Source organism: Protopterus annectens, chromosome 8.part0 (assembly GCF_019279795.1).
Source record: "Protopterus annectens isolate FY-2018-M chromosome 8.part0, PAN1.0, whole genome shotgun sequence".
NCBI lineage: Eukaryota > Metazoa > Chordata > Ceratodontiformes > Protopteridae > Protopterus > Protopterus annectens.
Window position 1 is genome coordinate 1097791798 of NC_056741.1, and position 18946 is coordinate 1097810743.

The following is an 18946-nucleotide window of genomic DNA, read 5'->3' on the forward strand; positions in this document are numbered from 1 at the left end:
GATTGGTCCTTTGGGGGGGAGAGGGGTAAAGTTGGTACTGAATCTGTCGGCCAGTATATTGGCAATATCTGTTGGCTTGGTATAGGAGGTACCATTGTGCAGTAGCTCAGAGAAAATCTGGGTATTGCCGTGGAGATTCTTTACATGACTATAGAAGGCCTTGTGGTTGTCTTTACTATCTGCTGCAATTCTGTTTTCATAGCTAGCTTTAGAGGATTTGATGAAGGATCTCAACTTTTTGTTGAGGTCGATAAGGGAGTTTTTCCAGTCTTGGGATTTCACCTTTTTTACGTATCAGTTTCCTCCTTCTGTTGTAGAGTTTGTTTATGGCAGGGGACCACCAGATTGGCTTCCTTTTTTGGAGGAGAGTGTCTTGGTTCTATTGGGTATGGCGAGATCCATGCATTTGTGTACGTGTTCGTACAGTACTTTGGTGTATGATTCGGCGGTCATGCAACTATTCTCCATTTGCATGAGTGCCATGAAGTTAGCCGCCACTATTTTTAGGAGCCCAAAGTTAGCTTTGGAGAAGTTTTTCATGGTGGTTACCTTTGTGGGGGGGGGGGGAGGTGGATGTGGATTTCCAAGGTGATTAGTTTGTGGTCGGTCTAACCAGGGAGGGGTTAACTATTGGTGTAGAGCAACGGTCACCCATATTAGTAATGACAAGGTCAAGGATGTTGCCACCTCTAGTGGGGTTAGGAACGAGCTGGTCCAGGGCATTGGAATTAATGAATTCCAGGAAACGTTGGGCAAGTGTATTTGTACATGAGTAGTTTTCCCAGTTAATGGAGGGGTGTTGAAGTTGCTCAGTATGAGAGTGTTAGGTTGGACTCTAATATTCTCCAGGGTGCTTAGGAACATGGAGTGTGAGTCTTGGGACATGGTTGGGGACCTATAACAGACTACAACCTGAATCACTGTCTTACCCAATGTTAGCTGCACCTGATATATCTCTGATGGGTTATGTTGGGCTACCACTCTGGAGGTGTGCACATCCTTTATGAATATGGAAACACCACCACCTTTGGAACTTTGGTCCAAGTTCTGGGGCGGAAAGGTGTGGAATGAGTTATAGCCTGGTAGTGCAGGGGTGTTTTCTGCTGTCTTGAACCAGGTCTCTGTTACAGTACAAATGTCGATGTTCTCCATTTTAAGGAGTGCTTTGAGTGAGTGCATTTTGAGATTTAGACTTCTATCACTGAGCAGCATGACCCTGCATTTGTTTGTAGCTGCTATGGTGGTAATTTGGTCTTTGGAACACTGCTTAAAAAAGGCACTATTAGGAGTGGCAAGAGCCTTGGCCAGTATCCGGAAGCCCAGGGGTGACAGATGCAGGGCATCTCTGGCAAAGCATCGAGGTCTGTCAATCATGTCATCCCAGGCAGACAGATACTGGATACCCTTAGAATGACACCAGAAACTTAGCCAGTTGTTGAAATCAACCAATTTCTGCTTGTACTGTGGTGTCATTCTAGGTGATGGTAGGATGCTGCTCAGGGCTAGGGTCATACCCACCTGGGCTACATAATCCGAAAGCTCCTCCATGTCTCTTTTCATGTAGTCTAGGGAGGTATGTCTCAAGTAATTCACACCCACTTGTACAATGTCAAAGTCATATTTGTACCTGTTGTTGAGAAACCTGAGTGCGTGCGTGCGTTATGTGGTGGATCCTGGCACCTAACAGGAAGCTGACTGTTACTTTCTCTTTATTCAACTCAGTGAGTGGGACATCAGTGTGCCTCACTATCGAGTCACTTATGACTAGTGTGCTGGACATGCTGTTTTGCCTTAGGGCCTTTGGTTGAGTGGTGCACTGTATAGGAGAGTTATGTGTCTCATGATTAGTGTTGTGCTGTGGTGGTTGAGTGCATTTCTGCATTGGAGGTCTCTGCTGTTTGGGTATATTTTTATTGAGAGCCTCTGTGAAAGTGGGTGTGTGGTTTGTGTTTTTTGTCTAAGCAGTGCTGGTGTGTGTTCTGGAGGGCTATGTGTTCCATGTGGTGTGGTGCAAGTGCTGACCTTCTCTTCTTGACCAGCTATTCCGGACTTGGCTGGAGAGTGCATGGCTTCCAATTTGGATATATAAGTGCATCTCTCGCAAGTCTGAGTGTTGGGAGGTTAAGAGGAGAGGCTTGTCAGTGTACATGAGACAGTTGTTACATTGCCTTGGGATGCCCAAGTTCACCAGGATAATAGGAGAAAGCACGGGGAACTGACCTTTAGACATGCCTGGAGGGGTGGACATTAATAATAACTACTGCAGATGTTTCCTTGTAGAACGTTTAGTGCTGGTAGCACTTTTGTGTGCTATAATAATTGCTACAAGAAGTCTGGTATGGTAAAGTGCTAGACTAATAAGCTAGTAAAAGTGCAGGAGAGGATAGAACCATCAGATCTAAGGAAAAATTTGAAGAACAGACTTTGGCGCCTCTCAGAAGTTTACAAACAGTCCTGGATACAACACATTTGTATCTGGACTAGACTAGCTACAGGAAAGGTGGGAAACAAGCACAAAAACTGGCTTTTAAATCAGAAAGTTGTAAGATGGAAAAACTGCCCAAACAGCCAATAAACTACAAATTCTGGGCCGGAAACCACTCCTCTTGTGTTAGATAGGCTGCCTAGGACTTACCACTCCTACTGATAAGCTAGAAGGCTTCCCTCCAACACAGAAAGGCTTGGGGGCTCAGAAGCTTACATACAGTCCTGGATACAGCATGTATATACTAACTCAAAGCTCACTGTACCTCAGGGTAAGAGGTACACTCTGTGATACCACAAAGACAGACTTGTATTTTCCAGATATTCACTTTTCTAAGTGGCAACAGTATGGTTCTCAGAATATCAAAATATATAATTTTTAGGTGATGATGGATTTATTATCATTAATCTGTGTTAGAAAAGGTACTGCATTTCTTAAGGTTTTTTTTCTTTTTTTTTCAAAAGAAACATTAAGTCATGGTTTTCTTTGCATACACAATTTATGGGACCGAGTCATACTGCATCAAAATCCTAAAAAATTTGGTCAAGAGTTCATCCACTGTTTCACTAGATGATCTTGAACCCAAGCAACCAACGAAAAATAAATCAAACCATTTAATCTCAGACTGATCAACCAGGATGGTGCAGCTTGATCAGATAGATAAAAACTCTAGTTTTACCTGTTCTACCATGTCAGATTCTACCTAATGCTTCTTTCACCCATAAATAAAAAACCTGCAAAAGATAATGCTAGGTAGCACTTGCAGTATATTTTTCTAAAGTATCCTAAATCAGCCTCATTGTCAGTTCTAAAAGCAGATCTTTGTCTCTTCTCCAACTGACGTGAACAGAAATGTCATCTTGGTGGCCAGAACAACCACAGAAGAAGTAGGCAAAAGAGAATTGACAAATACATTAGCAGCTTTGCTGACTTTCACAGAGGATAGGTGGTAAGTCTGTCATTTATGCAAGCTACAGCCTGGCACATGCCATTGACCATCATGCATCACATGTAAATGATTATCACTATTAACTTAAAAGTGTATATTTGTCTTTTAGTGAGGTGCTGCTACTGGGATTGCCATGTCACATGACTCTGCATTCTGTGTCTGTGAATATGCCTCCTACTCATGTTGGCAGTTTGTGTATTGTCATGTCTGTCTATGCTACACGCTGACAAAATTATACTTATTTGAAACCAGAAGTCATGTTTTCTTTATATTTTGAGAGTCAATTGAGCTGTCCCTGCCTTTTAGTGGGTTCACCAAGGAAGTACTGGCAATATCATTATGCACAAACATTACACAATAGACAATGGAATTCTCATTTATTCAAATAAAGCTTTTATTAAAGTCTCATTTTTCATGTATTTGCATTTTCTCACTAAAATGTTTCATTTTCCAACAGAACTGTCTCAAATGTTGCCCTTCTTGAAAATATTTTATTTTATTTTTTTACTAAGCTGCTGGTATTTTCACCTGTATTTGTTAAAGTTTTTTGGCTCAAGATATCTTTACTGCAGCCACTAATAGCTTTTACATTTCATGAAAACCATTCTAAGTATAATCTGCAAATACTATGCTGTATTTTACAGCAAGTGGACTTGGGGAAAAACAGATAGCATATAGTATGCAATGTTTCTTCATGCCACAGGGAAGGAAGCAAGGTATTTAACATTTTTAATCTAAAAGAGGAAGAAAGAGGCAAAACTCCCATTTTGCAAGATATTTATTTCTCACTAGAAATCAGTGGGTGCAGGAGTCAGCTGATGCTTATGTAACTAAACTGAAGCATAGATCACAAGACTGTGAGTTTGACCACCTGTTTGATTCCTTGATAAGAAACTAAACTGTACATGGAATCAGAAATGATCAGGTCAAGCAGATTATTAACATAATTAACTTGGTACTGGACAAAGCAGATGATGTATGTAGAATGAGTGTGTTTTCAAATATACAGAATTAAATTATTCATGAAGACTTGTACATGTGTAAAATAAGTCTTGCAAGTGAAAAGGGGGCAAAACAAAGCCAATAATGGTTAAACACAGAAAACTGCTAGTGTCTACATGACATTCAAGATGTCTCCTGGTAATAAAGACATAGAAAGAAACCACACCCAGTGCAAGCAATGTGGCTGCATGCAAAAGAAAGCATGTTATCAAGCAATAATTAGAGTTTGCAAGCTTTGTGGAAGTCACAACCTTTTTTCAGGAGTTTGTACTGTAAAGATTTAAATAAATAACTACAAGAAGAAGTGCTGAAATGTTTGTGGGTATACTTGAGGTGCATAGAGAGAGTACAGTGCATTCTACAGGCTGATAAAATTGTCATTTGCAGTTGTAATGACAATGCAAATACAGTTCACACTGTAAGCAGTGCAAATGATGAAAGCTGATCAGATTAATGATTAAGGCATCAATCTGATGCTTAAGCTTATACAGGGGCTGAATAAAATATACTTTCTGAATTCACATTTAAGAACTGAATCTGTCTAACAAAGTGTACAAGTCTCCATGCATAATTCTGGTATAGTTAGGGTATAAACTGAAAACCCGAAGAACGATTTGGCTGGATTGTGAATATAACAGCAAGAAATGCATATTAATGTTCCAAGTAGTATCACTGGAAAATCGATTAAAATAACCAAACATTTTAGATATTAATGCTTGTCAGACACTTGATATGACTAAAGTAATTCATGTGTACATTTACACAGTATTTCACTTGCTACTGCAGACTGAAACAAAAGCAAGGGCAAAGGTCAGGGAAATAAATGTGATAGTAAAGAAATGGCATAGTGTTAGAACACACACACTTTTTGAGTGCTGATACTTCAGTACAAAGATGTCTCATTATCTCTTGGTTGTAGACTGTTACTTAAACTTTTTATAAGTGATACAATTATATGATACCATAAGTCAAAGTGTAAATGCAGTCAGTCTTTGCTGGACATAGATTTGCCCTGATGAAGTGATATCAGATAATGGGCCAGAAACTGTTAGCTAGGAATTTTACACCTTTGTGACTCAATGGGAATTCAAACATCACTTCAAATCCTAGCTAACCTCAAAGCAGTAGACAAGTAGAATGAATGGTCCGGACAGTTAAACCATTCTCATCAGTAAGTGAATTATCGCTTGTGACATATGCAAACACATATATATAAAATAAAACAAACCAAATGAACATGCTCACAGTCGCAAACATTGTACATCACATATCCTACAGATTGCTAAGAGGTGATCTGTGTCTGGCACACAAAGCATCCTCTGACCCATTTCTGATGGATTTACTACACATCAGCAAGTCAAATGGCATCATAAATATTCAGTCTATGGATCAAAACCTCTTCTGCAACATCAACAGAGTGGTTTGGAAGGACAGGTATATCTCACTGAAGATACTGCTGCTGTGGAACAGACTCCTCATCCACATAAAACAAAGTCCATCCCTGTCTATGATCAAGCAAAACTTAGATCTATGTAAGGGAAACAGAAAATGTATCACAGGATGGCTTCATGTACTACTAATGGACTGAGAAAGCTTTATTTCATGCATAGGGGAGTCCCCTCAAATTATCTATGGCATAATCCCAGTTATTCTGATTAGAGTTAATGTATAACTATCTACCATGGAATAGATAAAAACAATCTATAACCAAATGGGATAAGTTATTTTGAGCACAAAAAGGGAAACTGGTTGGGCTTAAAATGGTTAAAATGGCCCACTATGGCAGCTAGCCTAGTACTTAATTAACTATGAACCTATAAATGTGGCATTTCTAAGTCTTCAGATAATTGCTTACCTATTCCTGAGTACAGAAATATGTCGTTGAGTAGTTATAGAAAAGGCAATGTAAACAGAAGTTTAATTCTGACAGATAGGTTCATATATTCTTACTAAACTTACACCCAAGAATGTCACTAAGAAACCTAGCCATATCACCCAGTACTGATGGGAAATTAACAATGTCCCCCTTTAATTACATTTTCCTCACATATTCCAGATGACAGCTTGTGATTGTCCATCCAGTCATACAGACTGGTTTTAAGGGTTGCTAGGGAAGTTCTGTGCTTGTTATGTAAGGGCTGTCTGTTCCACAAATGGGGAGTGTGTTAGATTAGGCACCGGTCATGTCATGTGGTGATGTTCATGTGGTAGAATAGGTTTGGTCTCTAAAGTGTGTGTTTACTCTTCAACCGATTCTGTTTAGATGAAGGAGTTTGAAGAGTGCTGGGTCACTCATAACACAGAAGGCTAAGCAGATACCACCCCCAGGAGTTTACATGACACTGAAGAGAAAGGCAGGCTTTTTAATCTGTTAGTTAGAGTAGTTAGGGGTACAGAAAACTAAGATATTTTTGGTGAGGAAATTTGAGGTCTGTCAAGTTAGTTTGGTGTTAAAAACAGGTACTCTGTTCAATGATGGGCCTAGTAAGGAGGCATAAAATGGGACTATGATTTCTTTGGACTTGAGAAGTAAAGTGGAACTACGATTTTCCTGGACCTTGAGGAGATACCGTAAAGGATAAGTTATGCAAAGTAGAAGGATTTGCTAACCACCACAGGGAAGGTCCAGGTAGGCAGTATGGGCTATATACACCATATCAGTGACCTCAGAAACCTTTTTGAATAACTCAAACAGCTAAAGAAGGCATAAACTGCCTTTTACAAAGTTAAGCTGGGTAGATCCAGTGATGTGAGGTTACCTATACTGTTGTTTATTAACTCACCTATAATATGTAGTCTTGCAAATAACAATAGTGACAATAATAGGGCCTAATAATTCCCAAGGTTAGTAGAGGGGGCACATTTATTTAAGGATACCACAAAAGTTACTCTCCACACACTGGGGATTTAACCAGCAGAAAGACTTAGGCTGAAGAAGTGATGGAGGTGTTTTGCTAGACAGGACTTAGCACTTCTGCATAGACATTCAGGAATATTATCTGGACCCAAGAAAATGGTATTCTTAATTTTGTAAAGTGCTAAAAGGCCCTGATCCAATGTGATTTCAAGTGGAGAGTTGTGGAATGGGTGGCAGATGGGTAGATGGAGTGAATTTGGAAGATAATTTGTCTGGAAGAATAACAGCAGTGTCCCTGGGGTCAGAGATGGTGGTACTACTACAGATTATCTCAGGACAGATTTGTTGATTACTTCTAAGTTTAAAATCTTTTCAATTTTACAGAGAGAGAAAAGAATAAGGATTAAACTAAACCAAAATCAAGACTTACAAAAAAGTTCAGTTCTGAGCACTGTAATTAGTCTTACAGTACCCTAAGTCATATCTGGTGAAGGTCCTGATATGCAAGTGCACAGAAGAAACATAAAACACTCAATTAAGCTACCAGGTCTATTTGTTAATCAGTTGCCTGCCTCAGCTTGAGAAACTATAATTGCCTTTAAGGCTGAATGTACCGATAGATGATAATCTTAGCCAGAATCTTTATTTATGACGGTCCCTTATGCAAGCAACAAAAGACTTTCAGTAAAAAAAATCAAGGTACTAAAAGTAATAATTCTAATAAACCTTCTAAATGTAAATACTCTAGGTTTTGAAGACTTATCAAAAAGCCAGTTCACTATATGCCAGTACTTAGTGTATAAATGACAGTACTTAGTGTATAAATGATAAATACATGTTTCTAAATTCATTACATTATTTTACTTGGTTCACAAATGACATCTGGTGTAGTGATGTTAGTGTTTATTGAAACACTGCATGTAATATATGTACGCAGTTTCTGTTTTAAAGTAAGGGAAATAAAACATGTAGACATATATCTGAAGCATTAGTGTACATTGTGTATGTATCTGAGAGGTACTGATAATGGTGCTGGTGTGTCATGTAACCTTATAGTCTGGACTAGTTTAAAGTAAAGCTTCATGGTGGTAAGATCTATGTGTCCATCTCTTATCCATTAATCTTGACAATGTTTACACTTTCATGGGGATGTATGTGCATCATTCAACAGAACATATTGTCCTTTACTGGCATAATCTTACTTGGTCTGATCCCAAACATAGGGCCTAGCATCACCACTTAGTATTTTGCACAACTTGCTCACCTATCAGTATATAGTTCCAGCATCTAATTTTGCAAACTTTGTGGTTTTCTAAATTGTATATTTCACTTTGTTTTTGTGTACTTGAAATAATATACATTTTAAGCACGTAGTACAGATGTGCTCAGCAACTGCGTAAATCTCTCAAGGAAGATTGGGAATTGAAAATGACCTGATTGGGTCACATGGTATGAACGTGTATGTTGGGTGGGTGCTTATTGGATTCAAACCTGGGTTACTAGCTTTGCAGCATAACATCTTAACAACAATGCTGTACTGTCTTCTTGTCAGTCAAGTACAGTCTAGTTCAAAATTTTGCAGCCCAGCACCTGAACAACAACGGTGTATTATCTCTCTGCAAATCAAATACAGTCCAGTTCATTAGTTCTGTTTCTAGTCATTGAAAACCAGGACACACTGGACCACATGGGCAGAAATCAGAGATGTATAAATACACGGACTCACCAAACTAACAGTTTACTTTAGCTCTAGAGGTTATGCTTGCAGAAGTCCTTATCTCCATAAATACCACAGTGCTGGCAAATAATCCTTTGTTACAGTTGAGCACACGACTTATTTTTGGGTGCATGCATGTGCCTGTTTGTATGTATGCACTCTGTTTGCTTATCACTGTTTCTATTTTTTTTATTATTTCAGATCTTTGTTTTCTGCTCCTAATAATTACAAATGATGAAGGATTTGAGGCATTTCAACAAAATATACTGAGTTAACAAGAAAATGTTGACTTACGTTAAAATTACCATTAGTCTTATTCATTTTACATCTGCTTAAAACAACATCACCTACTAGTACAGGTTTCTGCACAGAGACAAAAATATCTGAGTGCTACAGTATTTGCAATAAATAAATAAACAGTGTCTATTTCTCTTCTAAAGTATTAATTTTGTATAGCCCTGCCCTTTATTCTTAAAGAAAGGAAAGATGAAAGGAAAAGAAGCCGTTTTCATTTACGCTTTCTCTTTAAACAAATCTTGTGTGCAAGCTAGCTAAATACTTTCATGTCTGCTTAGCAAGAATGAAAACGCTTTTTCCCCACATATGTGCCTCTGATTTTCAAAGCAAATTGAAGGAGTTACAGTGTCTAACTCCCTTCTTTCTTACCTCCAGCTTCAGTTTTCCTCTCGGCTGCATATCTTCAGTCCCTTTTCTAATTTGCAAATGCATGCAGTTTGTGTCAACAAAGGCAGACAGCTGCTGCTGTTGCAAGCTCCTGGACAGGAGAACAATTAATCCTGATGGACAGATCTGCAGCAAAAAAGAAAGCTTCCTCTGCGTACACTGAACCCCAGCTTTACTCCGTTTCCCTGCAGCTTCAGTTGCTTCCTGGAACTGAGGCTGCACTTCCTGTTCAGTTCTCCCCACCACATCCCCTCCCCAAACCCAGTCAGGCCCCAGTAAAGCAGACTATAGCTTAAGCCATTTGGCAGCAGTCTAAAATTTCTTTTGGTCCTTTGCCTGTAGTCAGTTTCAGATTGCAAAAGAAGCATACATTTTAGAGAGTTGTATTTTTAACACAAGTCACAGCACTCTGCAATTCATTAAGTACTGTGGATGTGTAATACAAGCTTTTTTTTTATTATTTCCTTCTCTGAGCACATGCAGGAGTAGATTAGGATTCAAAGGGGAAAGCTGGTAGTTAAACAAAAACAAATCTACCTGACCTGCAGTCTTGAAAGAGCCTGAAGTGTTAACTTTTCTTTCAAGTTTAGGAAAGTCTGTCTATTACAAGCTGTGCTTACTTTCACTGCAAGCAGTGCACCTATATGTGGATGAAAGTACAGTTGTATAAAATCTTACCATAATGGTAGATGTCCTTGCCTTCACCGCTGCAGTATTCATTACAAGTGGGATTCCCTGCCGTGAAGCCCTCCCTCTGGCCAGTTTACCAAAGTCTACTGTTGCTTTAAGGCACTCTGAACGTCACCTGCACACTCCTTGCATGGGGTAGGGCATAAAGGTGACATTCAGGCGTACCATCTCGGAAATGATTGCCCCAGTAGGAACAGCAGTCCAAGAAAAACAAGGAGAACCTGCACATCCAGGAAGGAAAAAAGACCAGGGGGATGGAAGAAGGGAGTGAATACTGTGCCAGTGAAGGCAAGGACGTCTACAGTTATGGTAAGATTTTACACAACTGTACTATGTCCTTACTTTCACCGCTGCAGTATTCCTTACAAATGGGAGAGCGCCAAAGCTCAAGAAGGACCCTGGGAGGAGGAAGAAGCAGAGCCCTCCAAGAAGCCATGAAGAATGGCAGCAGCAGAACCAGCTCTGGCTCTGGAGATCCCATCCAGCTGGGAATGTTTGGTAAAGGTGTGCACAGAAGTCCAGGTAGCAGCTTCAAGAATAGTGTTAGTGTCTGAACCCTTAAAAAAAGCACCAGAAGAAGCCACAGCTCTAGTAGAATGAGCCTTTACAGAAGTGCAACAAAAGGAAATAGCCTTTGAAATCCAAGTGGAAATAGTTTGCTTGGAAACAGCCAAACGTAAAGACCTAGGATGAAAGGAAACCAATAACTGGTCAGATTTTCTGACAGCTTTAGTTTTATCCAAATACAATCTGAGCTGTCTATGCACATCTAAGATATACAGCACCCTCTTACTGTCAGACTGAGGAGAGGGGAAAAATAGTAGGCAGATTAATAAATTGATTAAGTCAGAACTCATTAACCACCTTTGGTATGAAAGAAAGATTAGTACACAAGGACACCCTGTCCTCATGAAATATCAAAAAAGGTGGACAAGCCATTAGGGCTTGCAACTCAGACACACATCTGGCAGAAGTAAGAGCTAACAAAAGAACTGTCATCCAAGAACAATGTTGCAAGGAAACTGAAACAGCAGGCTCAAAAGGACCCTGAGTTAATTTTTACAGAACTAAATTAGCAGACTCCAAATCCAACTTCAGACCAGTGACAAGTGGAGTACCAAAGGTTCAGTCCTGAGTCCTCTCCTGTTTGGTATCTACTTCTCTGAAGTACAGACTAACACAGAAGGTCTTTGGCTAAAGAAGTTCGCAGATGACTGCAAACTAGGAGCCATAATCAAAACTCCTAATGATGTGGACATCCTACAAAAGGGCCTCAGTAAGACAGATGCCTCGCGTCAAAGCCATGGCCTCAAGCTCAATGCCAAAAAGTGTATTGTCATCCCTTTTGGTAAAAACTCTGTACCCATGAACTACCACACAGGCGCTAGTCTACTTAACACCAAAAGTGTGATAAGAGACCTTGGGACACAGGTGGACAGTAGTCTCTCCTTTGATAATCACATCACCACAGTGGTCAGGAAATCCTTCTACATGGCATAATTCATCACAAAAGGTTTCTCATCCAGGAAAAAAGAGGTCATTGTTCTCCTCTACTCGATACTCATTAGACCCATTATAGAGTACAACAACCCTTTTGGTATGTACCTCATAAGACATCTACAACAACTGGAAAGGCTGCAGAAATACCTCACAAAGAGGATTATTGGCCTCAAACAGATGCCCTACGCAGACCGTCTCAAAAAACTCCAGCTTTACTCCGTCGCATATCATCTACTCAGATGCAGTCTCTGCCTAACATACAAAGATATGTCAAACCCAGAGCTGTTAGACATGCTCAACTTAAAGAAATCCCAATTCCTCCGAGCTACACGCTCTATGGATCTAAACCTTGTCACCATAATAAACAGAACATGCTGAAGGGATAGATTCCTGTCCCAGAGACTTCCCATACTCTGGAACAAACTACCTATCTATATCAAACAAAGCTCCTCATTAGCACTCTTCAAGAAAAATCTTGATGACTGGATGGGAGATAGGAAATTCACCCCGGGGATCACTTCTGTGGCTCTGCTCGGCAGGGGCACAGGAAAATAATTTTCTTGGGTGGTGAAAGCCAGGGTACCATTTGGCTAGGCTTATATAGGCCCTAGGGCCAATAGCCTAGTACCTACCTATGAACCTATGAGGAAAAGGCTTCCTGGGAGGTCTAATATTAAGGACACCTTTAAGAAATTGCTTAGCCTCAAATCTAGAAGCTAACGGGGGAGTTAAAGGCAGACAAACAGAAAGAGCTGATAAGTGGCCCTTAATAGATGAATAGGCCAAACCAGCATTGGTCAACTCACGCAAATAAGAGAGAACCAAAGGAATATCCACAGAAAGTGGATCCAGGTCAGGAGAAAGACACCAAATAGAAAACCTCTTCCATTTAGATAAGTATGATTTCCTAGTAGTAGGTTTCCTGGCCTCCTGCAGGACCTGCAGCACATCCTCAGAAAAAAGGTATCTATGAGGAATCAAAACCCTATCACCCACAATATCAGTTGAAGCGTGGACAGGTGGGAATGGATGAGAGACCCCTTGTCTTGTTTGAGGAGATTCACCCTGTGGGGTAACTTGTGATGATTGCCCCTGGCTAGATGCAGAAATAGAGGGAACCAGTGCTGTCGCGGCCAAAAGGGAGTCACCAACAAGATTTTGGGAGCATCCTGTTGAATCTTGAACAGGACTCTCGGAAGGAGAGGAAGGGGAGGGAATGAATAAAGAAACATCCCCTTCCCAGAAAAGGAGCGGGCGTCCACATTCCATACCAGAGGACCTGGGACTCTGGCATAAAACAGAGGAAGTTGTCTGTTCAGAGGGGAGGCAAAGAGATGTACCCCACTGGTGGACAATGTCCAGAAATACACCTCTGTGAAACATCCATTCACAGGACTCAGTGAGGGACGTGCTCAGATTGTCTGCCACAACATTCCGATCTGAAGGAATGTAAACTGTCTGAAAAGTCACTCGATATTGGATAGCCAGACCCCATACAAGAAGTGCCAGCCAGCAAAGACAGTAAGATCTCATACCCGCTGTTTGTTGATATACCACATGACTGTGGTATTATCTGTGAATACCTTGAGAGGCCTTGGAGAGAAGAGAAGATGAAAGGCCTGAAGAGCCAGTATAAGAGCCCTCATCTCTTTGATGTTGATGTGCTCCTTCTGCTGACTAGGCGACCACACTCCCTGAACCCCCAGGGAGCCAAATGTTGCTCCCCATCCCACATCTGAAGCATCTGTGGACAGATCCTGAGGGAAGATGAGGCTGAAAAGGAAGCCCTGGCTTTAGAGACAACTGCTGAATCCACCACAGAAGTTATTTCTTGAGAAATGGGAGAAGAACAGGAAAGTCTACAGGATGCGCATGCTGAAGCCACACTTACTTCAGAAACCACTGGAACTTCCTTATGTGGTGCTTGGCCAAAGGGAGCACTGGAATAGTGGAAGCCATGAACCCCAGAGCTCTCAGAAACTCACTAGCTGTAATGGAAGCTAGGAGAAGAAGTGTGTGAAAGAAAGAAATGAGAAGGAGGCAGGGATGCCAGCATTGGCACCATTTGAAACCTGCAACCCAGAAAGACATTATCCTGAGAAGGAGTCAAGAAAGACTTTTTGACATTTATTGTGAACCCCAGGCTCTGAAGAAGAGAAATGGTAAAATGAAGATTTTGGAAATGGACCTCTGGAGAAGATGCTTGAATCAGCAGGTCATCCAAATAAGGAAAGATTTGGATTCCTTGAAGCCTGCAAAAGGCAATCACAGAAGCGAGGCATTTGGTGAACACCCTTGGGGCAATAGAAAAGCCAAAGGGCAAATCCCAAAACTGAAAATGCCATGAAGCAACAGAGAAATGCAAAAATCTCTGGAAAAGAGGATGGATCAGAATATGGAGATAAGCATCCTTGAGGTCCAGAGACACTAGAAAGGCCTGAGGGAGCAAGAGAGGAAAAAGGGACTGAAGGGACAACATCCAAAAGGAAGGTACCTTCAGAAAGGTGTTTAGATGACAGAGGTCTAGAATAAGTCTCCAAGTACCTTCTTTTCTGGGCACTAGAAACATTCTGGAATAAAACCCATTGCCCCTTTGGGACACAGGCACCTCTTGAATAGTACCCTGAGACAAGAGGTCTCAAAGAACCTCTGGAAAAAAGGAAGTTGCTCCAAAGGAGGCTGAGAAATGCCCATAAAAGGATGGTGGGAAATTCAGACCATGAAGTACCCTTGCCAAATGATTGGCAGATCCCATGAATCCTGGGTGATCTGGAGCTAAACAGGAAGAGAAAGAGAAAGGAATATGACTGGGAATGGATGGATAGTTAGACAGCACCTGGTTTGTCAGGAAAGGAAGGCTTAAGAATCCTTGCAGTCTTAGTGGCCTTAGCAGGAGGAGTCCGGTTACTACCCTTTTTACCTTTAGAAGGAGGGCAAGACTGCCTACAAAATAAGGGTGGCATAAAAGGGTAGTTTTGCTGAAATGTAGGCACAGGAGAAACAAAGACATGCTTAAGCTCCTTTAAAGCCTTCCCTTTGTCCTGAAGAGACTTGAATAAACCAGCAGCTGTTGCGCCAAACAAAAGAGTATTATCCAGAGAAGCATCCATCATCTTTAATATCATTGGGCAAAGGTTGAAGCCAAAGCTATGAATATCTCCTCAGAACAGAACCAGAAGCAGCAGCCCTAGAACAGGCATCTGCTGCATCATAACTACATTTGATAGAGTGATGAATTACATGAGAGGATGTCCCTAGCAAGGAAAGAGCAGAAGATTTACTCTCAGAGTCTGGAAGATCAGAAAGAATCTGACAAGCCTGAGAAAGAAGAGCCAAGACATACCTAGAGATATGGGTCTGATAATTAACAGCCCTAAAAGCTAGGGTAGCCAAAGTATAAACATTCTTATCCAGCCTATCCATGTTTCTGTTGTCCCTGTCAGAAGGCAGTAACTTGGATGAAGGAAACAAGTGAGATGGTTTATCAGAGGCTACAGACATCACAGAGGAATGAGCAGCAGGACAATCCTCAGGCACCCTATAAAACCTATCAGACTTCCTGAGAGCAGGGGGCAGAGAATCCGGCGCTTTACAGGCAGTGAAAAAAAAACATCCAATAAAGCAGGCAAGACAGGAGGAATGGCCCCAGGTGTAGGAGATTCCATCTGCAGTAACTCCTAGTACCTCTTATGGATATCCAAAACCTGGGCAGAATCCATCTTAAAAAATTCCATCATCCTAGAGATCGTGTCCCCAAAGGAAATTTCCTCAGAAGGATTATCTAGAGTATGAGAATCCTCCTCCTCAGACCTGTAGTCTAAAGGAGAAGGTATCTGGGTAGAATAAGCAAGGGAGTCATCATCAGAATCCACCTCAGAAGAATGCAGTTCTCTGGGCCTTTTAGGGGAAGGGAAGAACCAAGGAGGAGCAGGAACTGAAACCCCTTGAGGAGGCCTCAACGACAGTAAAGCATTAAATAACCCCTGAGTAAAGGCCTGCCATTCATTTTGTGGCTCTTTAGGAGCAGAAGAAACATAATTAGTTTTCTGTTTTTTTTTTTAAGAGGACATCCATCCTAGAAACCTGAGAAGGCCCTGACTTAGGACAGCATTCCACAACTGCAGTAGGAACCTCTTCCCTAAAGAGAAACTGCAGAACCCCTCTAGACCTCCCAGAAACAGTCAACCATGGTTCCCTCTGAATGCCCAAAATGGATGCCTGCAAAGCCTCATCAGATGTGCTGAATGCCAGATCCCCACCGGCTTCCAACCCAGACACAGTGGAAGAATCTGACAAAACAACCGGGTGAGCTTCCGGGTGCATAATAACCTCAGGAGGAACACCCGGCAAAGGCTGGACAGTGGAAGATTCCGGTCTTACCTTATGCACCTTCTTCTTCCCTGATGGATGACCTTCAGGGCAGGAAGTTCTATCCATAGTATCTGCAGAGAGAAGCTTAAGATGCTGGTGCTCAAGATACAAGGAAAGGGAAGAAAGCCAACTATGAAGAATTTTGGCCTGACAAGTTGTACAAGATGTATGGTTGTAAGCAGCACCCAGGCAAAAAAGATACATCATGGTGGTCTTTATGGGGAATTAGTCTCCCACACTGGCATTTACCTCTCCTGGATAACATTAACCTCAAACAGCAGAAAACAAACAGAAAAAGTAACCAAAAACTCAAATGGGTACTTATCACCAACTGTGAGGACTCCAGCAAACAGGAGTAAGCACAAGAAAGCCAACAAACAGAAAAACAAGGGGAAAAAAGGATGGAGGTAACAGACCAATGGTTAAAACAGCATTTGGACTGGTAGCAAAAAAGTTCAACGGATGGTACACCTGAACGTCACCTTTATGTCCTACCCCACACAAGGAGTGTGCAGGTGAAGCTCAGTGTACCTTAAAGCAACACTAGACTTTGGTGAACTGGCCGGACAGTGGGCTTCATGGCAGGGAATCCCATTTGTAAGAAATACTGTAACTGTGAATGTAAGGACATCAGTGGAGTCAATCTGTGTGGAAGCTGTCTCCATAACAAACTCAATGACAACAAATACATCAAGAATTTTGCTGTATAGACCAAACTCAGTGGTTACATTAAGAGAAGAAGGGGGTACACATACACAAATGTGTATATAAGTATACAGTACAATGAGGAGAAGGGTAAAATGACTAGAGCTTAATAAGAATGACATAGGAATGGGTGGCATAAGTGACAGATATATGGAACTAGATTTAGAATAGATCCAAGAAAGTACTATTACACAGAGAGGGTGGTGAGAATATACAACAATTACTGGATTATACAGTGGAACTCAAGACAACAGATACATTTAATTCAGCCTGGAATAAAAGTGGAAATCAAAAAGGGAAGGGCAACTGCAAAAGGCTAACTGCAACATACAAACAGAATACAGACTCTTCTTGGCCTTCTTCTGCTTTTATCATATTTGTAAGTTCACGCTGCTTCACTGAATGAAAATATAATATTACATAGCCAGAGAGATTCATTTCATTTCATTTCGTTATTTCTTTGTTGGCCAAATAGGCGAAGATGTTTTTAACACAGTATTGAGAATCTGGAAAGCAAACATAAGCAATAAGGAATCCGTGGTGCCACAAATATTTTTTTTAAACTGAATACTAATTTTGTAAGATGGAAGAGTACATGGTTTTAACTAGACATACTCTGTGTACTCAAATGAGTAAATTTTATGTATACAGCTCAGAGAGACAATGTGGATCAAAGTGCCCACAATGTACAAAAATGTTTAAAATAATATTAGCAACAAAAAAATTTGTGCTGCACGCTTAAGGATAGGAATACTATTCAAAAGACATCCCATCTGTAGGTTGTAGGGGGTAACAACTGAAAATAATGAGCACATTTCTTAAATACAGAGAAATGTGTATGTTATTAAATGCTAGGAGGTTGGGGTAGAGAAACAATATGAAGTAAGACTACAAAACAGACATTTCTGGCTACACTAGTACTCTCTTTCCCGATAATAATCTGATGTAATTTTCAAATTCCATGCAACTATTTCATTTATTTATGTCACATTACGACAATGATCTATGGCACAGCTCTATACTTTGACTCAGTTTTTATTCATAGAATTTTCATAGGTCCACAAAATAGTCAGGTGACTCTGTTTCATTATCCAGTCACATTAATTCCTCCTGCATCTCTGTGTTGCTGTAGCACAAGCCTCCCAACACAGTTATAGGAAATAGGTGTTAGCACTCATAGGATGCATTTTGCAAAGCTGCCACATTTTCAGCAATACACTTCATAATGGGTTCCCAGAATTACCTGTATTTGAAAGGACTAGCCAAAATACTTTTGCACCTCCCAGGAGTCCCACTATTATGGAGTTAATCTTCACTTATAAATTAAAATCCCACTGGATTTCAGTGTGTCCTTATGGTGGTCAGCAGTGAGTGAGTACCCATTGTTTTCCAGAATGGAGAATGTAGAGGTCTAGAGCTCCAGGTATCTTGTATTCATGCCTGCAAGTTATTCCTTAAATTCATTTTGCCCTTTTATTTTAAGTCTAACAAAAGCAGAAGTATGATCCTGAAGCAGATACGGACTACTGCTTTCCAATGAGCCCAAATCAGGGAAGGAAAGGTAGAAAGCTCACTTGGAACAGGACTTAAACCTGCTACTGACACTGCTGATTATGTACTTTCCAGGTTCAGTTTGTTTCCATAAATCTGTTTCTTCACCTAGTGAATAAGCTACAGATTCAAAATAAACTATTTTTTCATACTCTGACAACCCATTTGGCTTATATTTGTTTCACATTTTTAACTACAACTTTCTTTGAAAGACTATTCTTGAGACAACTTCTATGAAAAATACTTCTATATACTATCAAAAATCCATTCTGTCACAATCACCTTTCACACCATCCCAGTTTGAAACCATGCTGTTCTTTTATTTTTGGAAAGTGTACTTCTCTTGACGTATACGAAAGTCTCTGCTATATTCAGATTCTTGTTTTTTTTAATAAATGATACATCCTGCATTAACACACATCTAACGTAGGTCAG

General features: G+C 40.6%; 1 protein-coding gene across 1 annotated transcript in view; it reads right to left on the reverse strand.

The window, feature by feature from the left end:
• The window catches only part of LOC122809253 (zinc finger protein 420-like), a 227286-nt gene extending 217396 nt beyond the window's left edge, over positions 1-9890 (reverse strand). Inside the window, exon 1 of the mRNA XM_044080580.1 lies at positions 9677-9890. Within this exon, the coding sequence (XP_043936515.1) occupies positions 9677-9739 (63 nt within the window). The 5' untranslated portion in view covers positions 9740-9890. The remainder of the gene's footprint in view (positions 1-9676) is intronic.
• Between the last annotated feature and the right edge of the window lie 9056 nt (positions 9891-18946).